Below are 16,835 nucleotides of genomic sequence, written 5' to 3'. Positions count from 1 at the left end.
ATTTTACCATAAGGGCAGAGAGAAGGAGGGGGGAAGTGACTTCCCCAAGGGCGCAGAGCTAGTGAGAGGCAAAGCTGTAGTGGAAACAAACCCTGGAGTCTGACTCTGAGCCTGCTCTGCTGCTTGACATTCCTTCCATACTCTTGATAACTAAGGTATGCTGTACATGTCCTAGCACATCATTAAGCAGGCAGTGAGTGTCATTTGGAAATAGGTAGAAAAATTACCTTTTCCCTTTCAACTCCTCTCCCTTCACTCAAAGCTGTAAACGATAAATCATGACTATGGGCTATAAGTTTTTTGAGTCTTTCTAATCAATTTTAACCTGGGAATTCACAGAGGAGCTGCAGGGAGACCTTGAACTTCCTGAAATTTTACACAGCATTTCATATAAACATGTATTTCCATAACTTTCATCAGATTTCCAGAGGAGTCTGTACGTTTTCTAAAAAATTCTGTGGAATGGAGAGCATGCTTTAAAAAGGAAATTTCCATGGCCAGCCCAGTGGTTTAGTGGTTAAGTTTGTGTGCTCTGCTTCGGTGACCCAGGGTTCACAGGATCGGATCCTGGGCATGGATCTAGCACCACTCGTCAAGTCACGCTGTGGTGGTGTTCCACATAAAGTAGAGGAAGATTGGCACAGATGTTTGCTCAGTGGCAGTCTTCCTCAAGCAAAAAGAGGAATATTGGTGCAGATATTAGCTCAGCAACAATCTTCCTCAAGCAAAAACAGGAAGATTGGCAACAGATGTTAGCTCAGGGCCAATCTTCCTCACCAAAAAAAACAAAGAAAGAAAAGAAAAAAGGGAAATTTCCTGGGGACCAACCCTGTGGCCTAGTGGTTAAGTTTGGCATGCTCCACTTTGGCAACCCGGGTTTGTACGTTTGGATCCTAGGCGCAGACCTACACCACTTGTCCACCATGCTGTGGTGGTGACCCACATACAAAATAGAGCAAGATTGGCACTGGTGTTAGCTTAGGAACAATCTTCCTCACCAAAAAGAAAGAAAGAAAGAAACTTCCTTTTGAAACTTAATATTAAAAGAAGAGCTTAATGCTTTGTTTTTGTTACATGTGTGTTTTTTACAGAGATTGGATCAGCTAGGACAATGACTTGAGACACTAACGTAATGGTTATGAATTTAGGCTCTGAGTTAAATCCCATTCCACAAGATTTCCAAAGACAGGGAAGGACATAAAAGCCTAATAATAGCAGCTAATATTTTTTGATGGCTTGTCATCTTCAAGTTAATATTCTAAATGCTTTTGCGCAAATGAACATATTTAAGGTATTGCTAGAGGTGGTTGTTAAGACCACCTGGAAGGTAAATACTATTACTGCTCCCATTTTACTGATGAGAACAGAGAGAGATAACAAGTAAGTGAGTTGCTTCTCTGTTATGTTTTTAATTGTGCAAGTTACTTGGGCTCCCTGTGCCTGGATTTCTTCTTCTGTAAAATAGGAATAAGAACCATCTCAGAGGATTTTTGGTGGAGAGCATGAGATAATGCATATGAGATGTTTAGTGTCATGCCTGGGACATATTAAATGCTCATGAAAGTGCCTTGTAAGAAAGTTAGTAGCATATGCTACACAATCATGCATTGTCTTTAATGCCTGAGACACTCAGATAACATGTTTCTAATAAGCTATGTGTTCTTAGCATTTATTTCACTTGGAGTTTTGATACCCATTACTTGAGGTATCTTTGTGCCCATTTCAGGGAAGGTATAAAGTGAAGAATGATGTTTTTTATTTCAAGTGAAAGTGCATGTATTTCATTACCACGAATGCTGAGAAGTTTCCCATCCATTTGCCTGTTTTCTAGGTGGTTCGATTTCATGGTGGAGCTCTTCCAGCATATGTCATATCTAGTATCCTTCTTGCCTATGGAGGACAGTTATACTCTCTTTTCTCAACAGGTAGGAATGTTTCTATTCCCTCCCTTCTGCCTTCCTCAATGCTTCATCACTACTTTTTATCCCACATGTGGCTAACAAAGAGACATCAGTTTCTTGAAAATTCACACTCTCTCTCTCAAGTTTAGAGGGGTTGGAGATCCTCTAAGTTTTAAGAGATTCTCAAGAAATTCCTTACTGTTTTCTCCATTTTATACCCTTGTGCTTGAAGTTTCTTCCCTCTATTCTGAGGCCTCTTAAGAGGTGAAGTTTCATTGATGAGGATCTTGTTCATTCTGTTCCCGGTGCCTAACGTAGTGCTAAGCACGTACTAGGCATCCAGTGTAATGTAATTTTGGGCTGTACCAACTGTATCAGTTAGGTCCTGGCACACTGAATGGAATAATTTGAGAGAGTTTAATGAAGGGACCATTTCAAAGGTGTGTGTAGGGTTAGGGGAAACCAATAAGAAATCATAAAGCACCAGGTTAGCAACAGAGCCATCTGATGCTCTTAGGTACCAGGGCAAGGGAGGGAGGAAACCTAGGGAGCTGTGGGGAGGGCAGCATTACTGCAGCTGCAGCCTTGGATACGGGAATGCTGCAACCACTGTCAGCCTACGGCTCAGCAGAGAAAAAGGCTGGGAAATAAACACGCTAACTTTATTTCCTCCTACCCTCCTAACTGCCAGTGCCTCTCATTCACTGAACCCAACTGGAAGCCAATTCACAAAACCCTCCAAGAATTCGGAGTAAAGTAAAGAGTGGAGAGTGGGTCTGGAGAGGCAAGTGTAGACTATGTAGGACCCTGGACAAACCCCCCCTAGAGTAGAAGAGTCTCCCAGGGGCCTAACCTGTGCAAGGCTCTCACACACTTGTTGACTTGGACAGTAATCAAAGGAGGCAAAAGATAAGAAAAGAGCCAGGCCAAAATAGATAAAAGCAGTCCAGAAATCCCCGCCACCATTTCCGTCTTGCCAAATCCTTCCACAGCTACTCTTTCCCTTTCTATGATTTTTTTGCAATTTTAAATCTGCCTTTAGTGTTCATTTTAACCTATATTCTAGGACGAAGGGAGCAACGTTCAGTGTGATCTTCCCAGATCCAACCTTTTAATTAAGAGATTATTCTGGCAATATAACATCAACCATGCTTGAATATAAATTATTTTTTAGAGAGACACCTCATTCTTCTTAGTTCAAGTGGCTTGATAATTGATTCTCAAACATACAGGATTCATATCTAGATAATCCACAGAGACCCCAGGGATATATGACATTGGTTAATCTAGAGGATTTAAGTATGAGATTATGTCTCAAGCCAATTAAAGAAGCAGTTCTGAACCAAGGACGCTTATCAGAAATCACCTCTGGATTATGCTTACTAGAATGCTATAATAAAAAGATAGTAGCAAGTGTTAATGAGGATGTGGACAAATTGAAACCTTCGTACACTGCTGGTGGGGATGTTAAATGGTGCAGCTGCTTTGGAAAGCAATCTGGCAGTTCCTCAGACAGTTAGGCAGAGTTACCACGTGACTCAGCAACTCCACTTATAGGCCCCAGAGAAATGAAAATGTACACCCGCACTAAACTTGTACACAGATGTTCATAGGAACACTATTCATAGTAGCCAAAAAGTGAAAACAACCAAAATGTTCATCAGCTGTTGCATGGATAAATAGAATGTGCTGATACGTGTTATAACATGGGAAATCTTGGAAGCATGCTAAGTAAAAGAAGCCAGTTACAAAGGGCCACGTATTATCTGATTCCATTTCTATGAACTGTTCAGAAGAGGCCAGTCTGTAGTTATAGAAAGTAGATTAGTGGTTGCCTAGGAATGGGGAGGTGTTGAAGGTGACAGTCAAGGGGAACAGAGTTTCTTTTGAGAGTAATAAAAATGTCCTAAGACTGATTGTGGTGATTAATGCACAACTCTGAATATACTAAAAACCACTGAATTGCATACATTTTAAATGGATGAATTATTTGATATGAGAATTATATGTCAGTAAAGTTGTTAAAAAATTCACTGTGGAGTTTTGTGAAAATACAGATGGTGAAACTCCGGCCTTGGCTTCCTGAATTCATTTTTGTTTCATAACTGATTGAATGTGTATTCTTATATAAGAACTATTGAATTCTAGTAATTTTTAATCTTTTGAAGAAAGTCTCTGTGATTGTATTGAAGGTGCTTGCTTTCTCTGACATGAAATACGTTACTCTTAGAGACAGTGCAGAATATAATATGTTTCATACTTCATTACTTTGAATGCTCTACTACGTATGATTTTTTTTTTAATCGCCAGGTCATTGCTTAGAATATGCTGCTATGTTGGATAAAGAAGCCAAACCATACAAAGTTGATCCTTTTGTAATTATGATTAAGTTTCTGTTGGGGTAAGTTTTATTATCTGTGATAATGATTTTGATTTTGTTTTATATGTAAAACATTATGTTTGGCTCCATAATGGAATATAAATTTTCATACAAATATGGCAATTGACTTGTTTTAGTAAATGGGATTTTCCTCTTAGGTAGAGGCCTAATAAGGATATCGACATTTACTTCAATAGTATAACCATTTCAAAAGTAATTATTGAACTTATATGTATCAATCTAAACTTGGACTGTAAAATATACCAGGCCTTTAACATTTGTAGGAGGATGTATATGGTCCAAGGTCTTTGAGTACCCCAGATTCATGAACACAAACCATTCTAGGATACTAATGAAACAGTGCCTCAGATCACTTTTTCTTACTTCCCATGCAGAGTGTATTTTAGGTCTCTCTACCCTACTTAACATTCCGTTCTTAATGTATTCACATTTTGTTTTTTGATTAAGCACCATTACTTAGATTTCTTCTGTCATTACAACTAGCCATTGGCTTTCTAACTTAAAAAAAAAGATCATATTTTGTTACAAAGATCAGTAGAGAGCAGTAAAGCTCCACTGAGATTCAGGTCCCAGCTCTTGGAAGATCAGTAGAGCCCCTTGGAAGATATATGACTGGTTCCTGACGAGGAACTGAAGTTTGTTTTTTCAGTATAATTATAAATTAAGTACTGTATCATGGACCTTTGGGGACTCTAGTGTGTGGTGTCAAACACTGCAAATATTAAACCCTTGAATGTCAGTTGTTGATTTTTTTTTTTTTTTTTTGCTTTTACTGTATGTTTTCTTTTATCCACAGGTATAAATGGTTTAAAGAATTATGGGATGTATTGTTGTTACCAGAATTGGATGCCATCGTTTTAACTAGTCAGAGTATGTGCTTCCCTCTTGTGTCCTTGATTCTCTTTCTGTTTGGAACATGTACTGCCTACTGGGGTGGCCTCCTCTCGTCCACATCTGTGAGACTCCTTTCTTCCTTGTGGCTAGCTTTGAAAAGGTAAAGAATGAGTATATGAAAAAATTATATTCTGATAGGGAACTTTAAAATTAATTTGCTTTCACTAAATTGTAATTTCTAAGGAAAGATGTATAACTCGCAAAAATGGGTTAGTGTTCAAAGTTATGTCTTTGTCAAAAATAATTATTTATTGCAGGTTAAGTGCTACATTTGATTTTGACCTTAGTGCTCAAGAGTTAATCAAAAAAGTTTGACAAACTACACAAGTATTTTTAGGTTTCACTGTTGTAAATCTTTCCGAGGGCAAAGTATTTCTCTGGCAGTGCTTTTATGTGCTGACTTTCAGTCAAACCTGAGGGCAGGAGACTCCAATCACGATATTTAGGATCAGATTAGAGGAAACATGTAAGAGCTCCAGAAACATAGCCTAGAGTTTTATTGTAGGCCCCAAGACACAGTTTAAAGTTGCTGGTAAACCAGTGATCTGGTTTCTGTTGCCGTTGCTCCTCACCAGACCTCTTACGTGATTTCCTGTCACAGAGGATTGTGGTGTGGTGCTGCTTCCTCCACCCTTCTCAGGTGTGCCTGACACTAACACCGTCACATGCCTGAGTGATCTGAGACCGTAAGAAATAGGAAGCTGTTCCCTCTCCTCTCAAGAGTGGAAATGTATGGCACAGGGCCTATAGTTAATGATTATCTTGAGCAACATTTTTTCTTCCTTGGTACAAATATCAGCCATAGTATATCTAAATGGAAGAGGGGCTATCACAGTGTATTACAGAACTTGCAAATATGTGTCATCCATTGCCTTTATTAAAAAATAACTTACTGTTTACTTTATAATACTTTCGTATTAATATGCTGGAGAGGCTGAGAGTACTGTATGGTTCTTATATGAGGCTGTATGAATAACTGTTAATATACTTTTAAAAGCTTTATTCTTATTATTCCAGGCCCTCTGAACTTCCTAAAGATATCAAGATGATATCGGCAGACTTGCCCTTTTTAACAGTTGTTTTGATCATAGTTAGTTGGACGACTTGTGGAGCGTTTGCCATACTGCTTACTTATCTTTACTATGTGTTTAAGGTATGTCGAGTCAGCACAGTCAAAATGGCTGGGCTTCATAGCAGGCGGGAGTAAACTTTCTTGTAGAAGCTATTAACAAAAAATTTAATTACTTCTGCAGTGAACTTCCATTACATAACAGGTTTAAATGTAAAGGTTTTTTTTTTTTAACATCTTAGTTATTTAAAAGATAAATAGTTAACTGTAGAACTCAAATTATTAATCTGAGTTAGGTTTCTTTGTTAAAAAAAAAAACAAAGGGAGGGGAGAAGATATGTTTCACATTGCTTCATGCTCTTGCAACTAATGTTAACTTTTTATAAAACGTTTTACTAGAGCAGTTTTTATTCACACCTCCCTTTGCACATGGGTAATAGATAAAACAAAAAGTTTTATCAGTGGGATCAAGCTGTCAGTCATGCTGATATAACGTAGAATGTTACAAACGTTGCTGAAGAATCAGAAGACAATGGTAAAAGTAATTGGGCTGATAATTTTACTGAGGAAGTGGAAGACACTTCCAGGACGGCCGACAGCTGTGCAGAGAGGTCTCGGTTTACAACGGCACACTCTCCACGTTAATCTTATGTAGACGCAGTTGATACCAGAGTGGATAGCTATTATTTTCCCTTTTTTAAACAAAGGTTTATTTTCATCTACATTTAACACTAATACATACACATTATGGATTACTTATAGTTTTCAAAGGAAGTTTATGTCCCTCAGAAAAAACTGTGCAGAGCTACTTCGGTTTATAAATGAGATATTTTTGGTTTTCTTAATTGGATATTTCAAACAACTGACCCAATAAGCAAAACTTTCTCAATACTTAAGGAAAATTAATAAATTAAGCTTACAGATTTCTTCAGGTTCTTGTAAACATTTCACCACTGCATGTAATTGAGTTCAGGTTTTCAAAGATTTAGAATATATAAAACATGTTAAACTCTTTTTACTTTACTGAGTATAATCAGATTTTTGACTCACAAGGCACTTTAAGTTGCTAGAGCAAGGCTTCATCCAAACCAAGGCTCACAGAATGTAGAAGATATAGCAGTGTATCATGGCCCCAGCATACTCTGGAAGTTGGTATTATTTTATTTCTTTTTTTTTAGTTCAGAATAGCAAGCATGGGTAGTCATTATTTAGCTTTTCTAAAAGAATGTTTTTAAATGTTTAAATGGATTTTTAGTTCAGATTTTTTAAATTCAAGATTACAGTGCTTCTCAATTTTAATAAAAATGGTTTTTTCTTTCAAAATAAAAGGAAAATTAAATAATCATTTCTTTCTCCTAGATTGTTCATCTGCAAGCCAGCCTAACTTCTTATAAAAATAGCCAGACTGTGGTAAGTTATATTTTCAAAACTCTACATCACTTTAATATGAAAGAACATGGGAAAATATGAAAGTGTGTTTTTTTAAAAAAAGGTTAGGATTTTATAGTGTTTAAAAGGTATTATGAATTTAAGTAAGTTTAAGAATAGTGAACCTAATGAATATTAAAATAGGCTTAGATTTTCTAAGTTTAACTTGATCTTTGTCAGTACTTATGTTGTTTTTATTGTTACAAATTATCTTTTAAATTTTATTTCGAGTAATTACTTAGAAGATATATTCTTAGCAGGGGAAATAGCAAGTCAAAGGAATAAAAGTGTTGTAACTGCCTTAAAGTACTTTTAAACAGGTAATTTCAGTATTTTATTTAAATTTGGTAATGGGAATCTGTATTTATTTAGCTGTTGAGTAATTGAGTATGATTTTCAATAAAATAAAGTTGAATTTTACTTAGTGTTTTGATGTTTTTACTGTCTTGCTTTACAGAATCCCAAACACTCTAGAAGAAGTGAAAAGAAGTGCAGTCAGCATAAAGACTCTGCAGCGCACCATCGTCGTTTATCTGTCGGCGACGCTGAGGACAGCATCCGCATGCACAGTACTGTGATCAACCTGCTCACGTGGGTTGTGTTACTCAGCATGCCGTCTTTAATTTATTGGTTAAAGAATCTTAGGTGCGTTTTATTTATGTAATTGTGATTTATGTGGTTCAAACAATACATATCTCTACATAGATACTTGCTAGATTCCTAATGATCAATAAAACTTCCTCAAGAATAGGACGCTATGTATCACCTGAAATTTATTTTCAATACATTCACATTTTCTCCCTTACCATAAAAATATAAACTTCCCCAAAATCTGCCCCAAAAAGAGGGAATTATATTTTGTTCATTTACCTTTAACCTTCTTTGAGTCTGGAAATATGTGAAAATGTGCTTTATTTTGTTGGCTTAAGGTATTCATAATCCTAGTACTTTATGTACTTTTCAGTTCATGATCAACTTTATGTTTTCTTAAATTTGGGGTGAAGAAAAATGCTTGCATTTAAAGATATTAGAAATAACGCAGGGAGTTTGTACTTTTCTAATTGTCCCATAATGAAGTAAATGATCCGCTATTTTACTACCGAAAACTGTTGTTTGCTTTGCTCTCTGCTAGGTGTCCTAGGTTAAATGAGAGCCTAAAATGCCCTCCACGATTGTTTCTAGAATAGTTCATTATTGTCAAATTACTAAAAAATAATAATAATAAACGACCTTATCCAGTAATAGGTGAACCTCTACTCAATGTAATTTTCAGAAATGATATAAAACTTTCAGATTATCTAAATACTGGAAATTTTTAAGTCAGCAGAGCCAAAATAAGCTTGACAAATTAAATCACAGGTTACCAGATGTTAATATCCTTCCTTTGTCCCTCATTTTAGTCAAGATCCAGATTTTTGTTCACAGGTTTAGGTAGAAAATTACTTGAGCACAAATTTCTGATTCTGAAAGGCTGTAGATGTCCCACAGTCTGTAAATGCAAGAGATGAGAATTTGGGTTTTAAAAAGATGGGGGACAATTACTTTAAACCTTCATTTTTTTCATCTTTTTTAAATACAGCAGCCTTAATATATTTAAAATAATTTGTTTTATAAAAGCATTATTTATATATGACTTTTCAGGCATATGCCTATTATAAAAAAGAAGTGCTTCCATATTGGATATTTTCATTTCCTTTAGTAGTTTCTGAACATAATTCTCCATATAAAAGCTTGAGTGTATTATATGTGGAATATAAACAAGTACTTGGACAAAGAAAACAGTTCAGTAGTTACAAGGGGAAAGGGGCTGGGGGGGCACGCGGGTGAAGGGGAGCACTCATGTGGTGGCAGTCAAGAAATAATGTACAACTGAAATCTCACATTGATGTAAACTATTATGAACTCAATAAAAAAAAACCTTGGGTGTAAAGATGGTGTAGAGCAAAGATTATTTATCAAAGATTTCATGAGCTGTTTGGGGATCTCTTATATCCATATTGTTCCTGGAATGTTTTCAAATTTATATGATTGATTCTGATAATTTAAAATGATCGTGTGCTGTGTTGAGTTATGTTTTACTTTTTCTTTTTGTTGTAGATATTACTTTAAACTTAATCCTGATCCATGTAAACCTTTGGCATTTATCCTTATTCCAACTATGGCAATTCTTGGAAATACTTACACTGTTTCAATAAAATCAAGGTATAGTAGTTTAATCTTTCTTTTTCTCACATCTATTCCTTTATCACCCTTTCTTTTGTGTCTGAAACGTGCTCCTAATTTCTAATTACTTTGACTATTCCTAAAGGTAAAGCCATAATAGTAAATATGGTTTATATGCAAGTATATTATACTTATTTTCTTAATTATGGGTTAGGATATACGAATGATTTTTTCTTTAAAACATTAACCCTTAAAAGATATGATGTCTGGGGCTGGCCCCGTGGCCGAGTGGTTAATTTTGCACACTCCGCTGCAGGCGGCCCAGTGTTTCATTGGTTCGAATCCTGGGCGCAGACATGGCACTGCTCATCAAACCACGCTGAGGCGGCGTCCCACATGCCACAACTAGAAGGACGCACAACGAAGAATATACAACTATGTACTGGGAGGCTTTGGGGAGAAAAAAGGAAAAAAAAAAAATCTTTAACAACAACAAAAAAAGATATGATGTCTAAGATTTGCTTCCAAAAAGTACAGGAGGAGTAGAAGTAGAGAGGAATATAGGTGGAGTAAGATTGGCCATGACTTGTTAATGTTTGAAGCTGGGTGGTGGGGACATGAGATTCATTCTACATTAGTCTACTTAGTATATGTTTAAAATTCTTCATAATAAAACTTGACTTTTTATTGACCGGTTCTTTGCTCTGGGAGCCTTGTTGGTTGATTCTGGCAGATATTTGCAGATATTCCAGAATCAGGCAGTCCTGGGTTTAAATTTAAGGCTCTGTGTCCTTAGGTGAGTTTCTTAACCCCTCAGTTTCTCTATTTTCAGAGTACAAAGGTAGTATTCTTTCCTGGTAGTCTTTTTCTTTTAAAAATGTTTCTTTCAAAACTATTCGATGTCTTATCTTTAGGGTCCTGTTAGGAGTTAAGAATGCTTCCTTTTTCTTTTTTCTTTTCTTTTTTTTTTTTGAGGAAGATTAGCCCTGAGCTAACTACTGCCAATCCTCCTCTTTTTGCTGAGGAAGACTGGCCATGAGCTAACAGCCATGCCCGTCTTCCTCTACTTTATATGTGGGACGCCTGCCATAGCATGGCTTGCCAAGCGGTGCCATGTCCGCACCTGGGATCCGAACCAGCAAACCCCGGGCCACCGAAGCAGAATGTGTGTACTTAACCACTGCGCCACAGGGCCGGCCCCAAGAATGGTTCCTTTTTTATTTGGTTGAGGTGTTTTTGCTATATGAATAGGGTTAAAATACGTATTTCTGTGTAGTTATGTCTTAGTAAACATTATTGATTTTTTTTGTTAAGATGAATTTCTAGAGTTAGAATTGCTGAATAAAAGTCCAACTAGTATTTTTCTGTTGTTAAAATTTGAAAGACTAAGCAAAACTGATCATTTACTTAATAGAGATTTTTTTCTCCTTCCTAGGCAAAACATGACTTATATTGATCCTTTTCAAAATTGTGGACAGTTAAATTCATTATATGAAAAATTATTTCATCTAATAACACTTTCTCAAAATGACATAAAAGATAGACATATTCCATTTTTGCTCACAATGTAGATTGCGTAGTAATGTATATTTCTGTCTCTTTACAGTAAATTGTTGAAGACTACGTCACAATTTCCACTTCCTCTGGCTGTTGGTGTGATTGCTTTTGGGTCAGCACATTTATACAGGGTTCCCTGCTTTGTCTTCATTCCTCTTTTACTCCATGCGTTATGCAACTTTATGTAAGATTGGATTTAAGGAATGATAAAGATGATTTATGCCTTTAGGGCCAGTAATAAGAGGGAACGCACAGATCCATCAATGTGGACAGCAAGATCTTTTGGAGAAGACAAGTCTATTTTTACAATATTGGAAATAGGAAATTAGTTTTGTAATGCTTGAGGAAAGTAGTTGAAGCATGGTTTTGTTTTGTGGTATGGCATCTGTGTACAAGTCATTTTGGAAAATTTAGTAAAAGGATGCAGTGGCCGCTCTCTGAGGACACCTCTGCATATCAGCTTGTCTGCTCGATTGGCCATACCAGGGATCTTCTCCTAAATGCTCAGTAAATGTAGCATTGCTTGTAATTTCACCTCAGGCATTCTGCTCATTTCATCAAACATTGTTCTGAAAAGTGGGTTACTTTGTATTTGCTACAGTATACTTATTCTGAAATACATCTTAAAAGATTGATGAAATTCACAACTGTTTGGTTTCTCAAAAATGAAATAGCCACTACGAGTCTTTGGCAGCCTCAGTGAACAAAGTAGATCTTTTTTCTTCTTACATCTATGAAAATATAACCTTTAATTCTAAGCAGAAATGTTTTCTTGATAACAGTACAAGATTGATGGACGGAAACATAATTCAAATTCAAAACTTAATGAAATTTTCTTATTACTTTTCAAATATAAATCTTATTTTGTCCTTGGTGAATATCAGGAGACTATTAAAGAGATTTATTGTTAAAGAAAATTCTTATAAATATTTACCTACTGTCATTGAGCAGTTCAGTTGTTCAGTCTATATCATTTTACTTAATTCATTGACCCCCGTGGCTTACAAAAGTGCCTCAGGTCATGATGGATTGTTAAAATAACTAAATTCTGGTGGTCAGGAAAAACTCTAGGTATGTACAGTTTTTGTCTGCTGTGGAAAATAACATGATCAAGTGCAATACCACCTTTGATGTATAAAATTATACAATAAATAGAATAAATATAAACATAAATTGGAGGCTTAGCCACTAAGTGGAATCTTAATTTGCCGTGGTGATTACTGTTTGGCAGATAAGAGTAATGTTTCTATTTCATTTGAGATTTCAGCTCAGCTTTAGCTACAAAAGAGTAGCAAGTAGGTAATGGAGCTAGGCAGCTTTGCCTTAAACTAGCATAAACTCAGGCTGAGGCATACCTGGCTCATGAAGTCCTTCCTTTAGATGTGGATGCTGTAAATACCCAAACCTCCAAATCAAAGTCCTTGAGTCCCAGTAATTCTGCATTTGCACCTGTAAACTTGTATCCTTGTTAGTGCCCAGGATGTCCTAGAGTACCAGGTTCCTTCTATCTGCCACTGCATCTGGATTCCTTTACAACCTCTCAGCTGTTACTGTCTGTAGAGGGTTGCCCCACTTCTCTTCTCAGTCGTTCCTTAGGTCCTTGCTGTTTTGGCATCAGTTGAAGACGTTCTTGCTGTCATCTCTGAGGGTTTAAGTTTGTTTGATTTCCTTGTCATCTTTCCCAACTTCCTGCCTGTTGTTCAGTATTCATGCTTTCACTTACTGAGACATTAAAGGGAAGTAGTAACCTCATACTAGATATGGCAGACATACCAGGCTCTTGTTTGTTTGAGGGACGTAGCAAAAGGGATAAAATACAAAATGATCGTGTGTTCAGTATCTAAAAGGAAAGAGAATTTATTAGATTATAGACTTATCCCATGGCATACCACATATATATTTAAATAAGGACGCGTCTGCCTGTGTTTAGCTATGCATATACTCATAAACAACTTTTGTACATGTGGTATCTTTTGTTTTTTCCGTGATATTATAGTTGTATTTCAAATTACAGGTTAAATGTGTCATTCAGCTCTTTCTGAATTTGAATTTAGGTCTGTATACAGAAAGAACTTTAGAAAATTCATTAATTTGGATCTTCTATTGACAGCCATAATCATTGTGTTTATGTGATCTAAAGTCTCATTATTTAGTCAGTATTGCTCATGAATAAAATGTAACAAGCTTAAATTTCTCATTTGTGAATAATACATTAGCTTTTAAAAGCAGCAGACTAGACACACTAGTTCTATATTTTCATGAGTGTAGTTAACATCAAGTCCTAAAGTCTTATTTATTCCAACAAAATATTTCATTTTAGGACTGTAAAACAGATTCTAATTAAACATTTTAGAAGCAACAGTAGGTTGGATCTTTAGCCATCATATGCATATAGATATATAAAGGCATGTATGTATACTTACATTTTGACGGGGTCTTCATCAGGTCCTGACGCACTTTAAACCCAGATAACCACCAGAGATGAGAAGGTAGGCTCTGTCTGAAGATGAGCCAAACTAATGTTTCTGTCACTTGAGAAAAGGAAAAGTCCTTTTGCCTTTAAATTACACATTGTTTCTGTCATGCTTACAACCTATATTATTAGCTGCTAAAACAGCACAGGTTTATTAGCAATGTTACTAAAAATGAAATTGTTTATTGGTAGTTAGGATTATCTAGTTCAGCAGACTTCTGAGCTCTACTGTTACAACATTTTTATTTAGAATTTGTTGAGTTTTGAGTAAGTTTTGTGCTTATAGAAGTTACTCCTGGGCCCTGTTGTTGATAACTGGATCAAGCGTAGACTGGGCAGAAAAACAGTGAGTGCTTTCAGTGTTTCTGAAGCCCCCTGCTCTGGAGTCACGACTCTTATAATTTGGAACTGATAATATGATAGAAATCATTAATACTCGTTTTTCTAGATCCTTTTTGTCCCGGAAATTAAACAGGTTCTGCTAACTCTTTTCTTGGTTGTTACCAGAGTGAAAATATTCAAAATAGCAGTCCTAGAAAAGCCATTTGTGCCTGGTTAACATTGATTTTGGATCTCTCAATGTATATTGATCATGTATTGATTAATTTTTTTTATTATTTTGGTTAGATGAATTCAGATGTATGTAATGGATACCTTTTCTTGATTGAACTACAGTGTGATGTCTACAGGAGTATACAGTAAGGAAAAAGAAATAACTATCGTAGGCCTAGCAAATGTTTGTTGTTGATGATCCTGTCACTCATGCAGGTGGTGTGCGTTTCCACCACACACATGCTTATATGGTGCAGATTACGTGATTTGTTCATTATCTAGTTCCTGTGCTTTTCTTAACTCTTCAGACTTTCCGTTTATAGCCTACTTTGTTCATTTCACCTCATTGCTCATTAGCACCTCTTCCAGAAGGTGATCAAGGGAAGTAAAAGGAGAGAAAGCTCAATTTTCAGTTTAGTTCTTGAAAGCTCTGGTGAGAATGAGGGAAAAACAAAGATTATGAGATAAACTAGGGCTGTTGATTCCTGAATCCCAGATAATTCAGTTGGCCTGTATTTTCATCTTAGGCATTAAGTCTAAATTAGTATAATGTCTTGCTTTATTGTGAGGTTTAATGCAAAACTTTACAGTGCTGAATTTGCAATTTTAGTAACTCGTTATTAAAATCAGTTGAGAAAAATCAAAAAAATGTGTTGGGACCTTCTATGACTAGGCATTTGTTGGTTATTTTTCATCATCACTTTTTGTTTTCTCAGTGTTTTAGATTTATATAGCTGCACATATATATCAGAGGAAACAAGATATCTTGTGAAGTTTTTTGGGGAAAGTCAATTTGGAGAGCATGACACTCCCCAGGGTAAAGGAAGCAATAAAAATATCTTTGTGTTATAAAATTAGACCCTGGCAGAAAACTTCCTTGCCACATAAGGTAAATGTATAAGATAGTTTTACAAAATAGTAAGATGATTGGGAGCTGAAACTTTATCCCAGTCTTTTTGAACAAAGGACAACATTTCAAGTTCTGTGAAGGACTTTTATTTATACATATTACTCATGCATTCTTTCACAGTAGGTTTTAACAGGCTGAGGAAACAGAAAGTCTGTGAGGCTGCTTGTGTTCTTTGCTTTTAATAAGGATGATAGGAGGGAAAAGTCAGGTCGGTACTCCAAATCCGGATATGTGTACTGTAAATGCTCAAGAGTTCACTTTTTTTTTGGATAAATTATATTATGAATACAAATGACTGAATTTTGTATATTAACTTAGTTTTAAGAATGAAATAAAATTTAGAAGTAGTGAGACTGGACTATTATTTCGTTAATAGTATAAATGTAAAAGTACACCTGAATTGATAACATAATTTTCAAAAGTTCGATGATATTCTAAGCTACATCTTGATTACATTGTCTATAGCTGAAAATTTTTAAATCAAATACAGTACTTTCTAAAAGTGTTTGGCATGTTGTGCTGCCAAAAATGACTATGTTTTGAAATACCAAGTAACCAGTTAATTTCTGATGACTTTGTATAGGACTTGATATATATGAGTCAGAATTATTCTGTACATTGTAACTTTGAAGACTTATGAAAAACTGTCTGTCGATGTATTTTGATTAGTTAGTGTAAATTTGTTTGCATATTTGAATCCTAGTCTTAGTTTAGGACGTCTAAAATAGCCATTTTTGTAAAGTTCATATGCTATTTTTTTTAATGTTATTTTGGGTTTTAGTATTTATATAGTAGTAATGTTACCAGTAAAAGATTTATAGACAAAGCATAGAACTATTAACTATTCAAAAGCCTAAAAGATAGGCACATTTTGTATTTCATGTTGCACCTGTTATGTTTCATACTGGACTTTTTACATCCCTTTTTTAGGAAAAAAACACATTTGAGTTTGTTTAGCATAAAACTCTACATTGGAAAAGATAACTGTATTCATATGGTTAGCAAAACACACTTTGCCACCAAAGCTAAATGAAACTGTAAAATACCTCCAGATATTTGTGCCAATGAACTTTTCTTAGCATATTGGGATTAAAGCAAAAATACTCTTTTCAGTATTTTTCATCTAGGACTTATATTAAATATGTAAATCATTAAAACTTATAGTCACTACCCTAATTTTTCTTTGCAAATATATAAGGCTTATAGTGCAGGCTTATATATAGGCTTATATTCTATTTTGCCTGATTTCTGGAATAATATTCTCTGATTTTATTAAGTAAAAGGTAATTACCCAATAATGATCTTTCAGTAATTAATTGAAGTAATCATTTGAAGTAATCCTGCTTCAGATTCATTCTGTGCTGTAAAAATTGAAATTTTGTTGCTCAGATCATTTTTGGTACGTGTCTCATTTATGTAATAGAAAGTTTACTGTGGAGTTTCTTTTTTTCCTGTGTGTTTTCATTCAGTCTGCATAAGTCACATGT

General features: G+C 35.5%; 1 protein-coding gene across 1 annotated transcript in view; it reads left to right on the top strand.

Annotated features, from left to right (window-relative positions):
* Nucleotides 1–15,699, top strand: part of PGAP1 (post-GPI attachment to proteins inositol deacylase 1) — a 66,065-nt gene extending 50,366 nt beyond the window's left edge. The window contains exons 20-27 of the mRNA XM_046659168.1: nucleotides 1,832–1,925; nucleotides 4,212–4,302; nucleotides 5,099–5,296; nucleotides 6,214–6,349; nucleotides 7,625–7,675; nucleotides 8,151–8,338; nucleotides 9,791–9,895; nucleotides 11,463–15,699. Of these exons, the coding sequence (XP_046515124.1) occupies nucleotides 1,832–1,925; nucleotides 4,212–4,302; nucleotides 5,099–5,296; nucleotides 6,214–6,349; nucleotides 7,625–7,675; nucleotides 8,151–8,338; nucleotides 9,791–9,895; nucleotides 11,463–11,601 (1,002 nt within the window). The 3' untranslated portion in view covers nucleotides 11,602–15,699. The remainder of the gene's footprint in view (nucleotides 1–1,831; nucleotides 1,926–4,211; nucleotides 4,303–5,098; nucleotides 5,297–6,213; nucleotides 6,350–7,624; nucleotides 7,676–8,150; nucleotides 8,339–9,790; nucleotides 9,896–11,462) is intronic.
* Nucleotides 15,700–16,835: the final 1,136 nt, after the last annotated feature.

This window comes from Equus quagga, chromosome 4 (assembly GCF_021613505.1).
Source record: "Equus quagga isolate Etosha38 chromosome 4, UCLA_HA_Equagga_1.0, whole genome shotgun sequence".
NCBI lineage: Eukaryota > Metazoa > Chordata > Mammalia > Perissodactyla > Equidae > Equus > Equus quagga.
The sequence above is the reverse complement of the archived record's forward strand: the minus strand, read 5'-3'. Positions and strand labels throughout refer to the sequence as shown.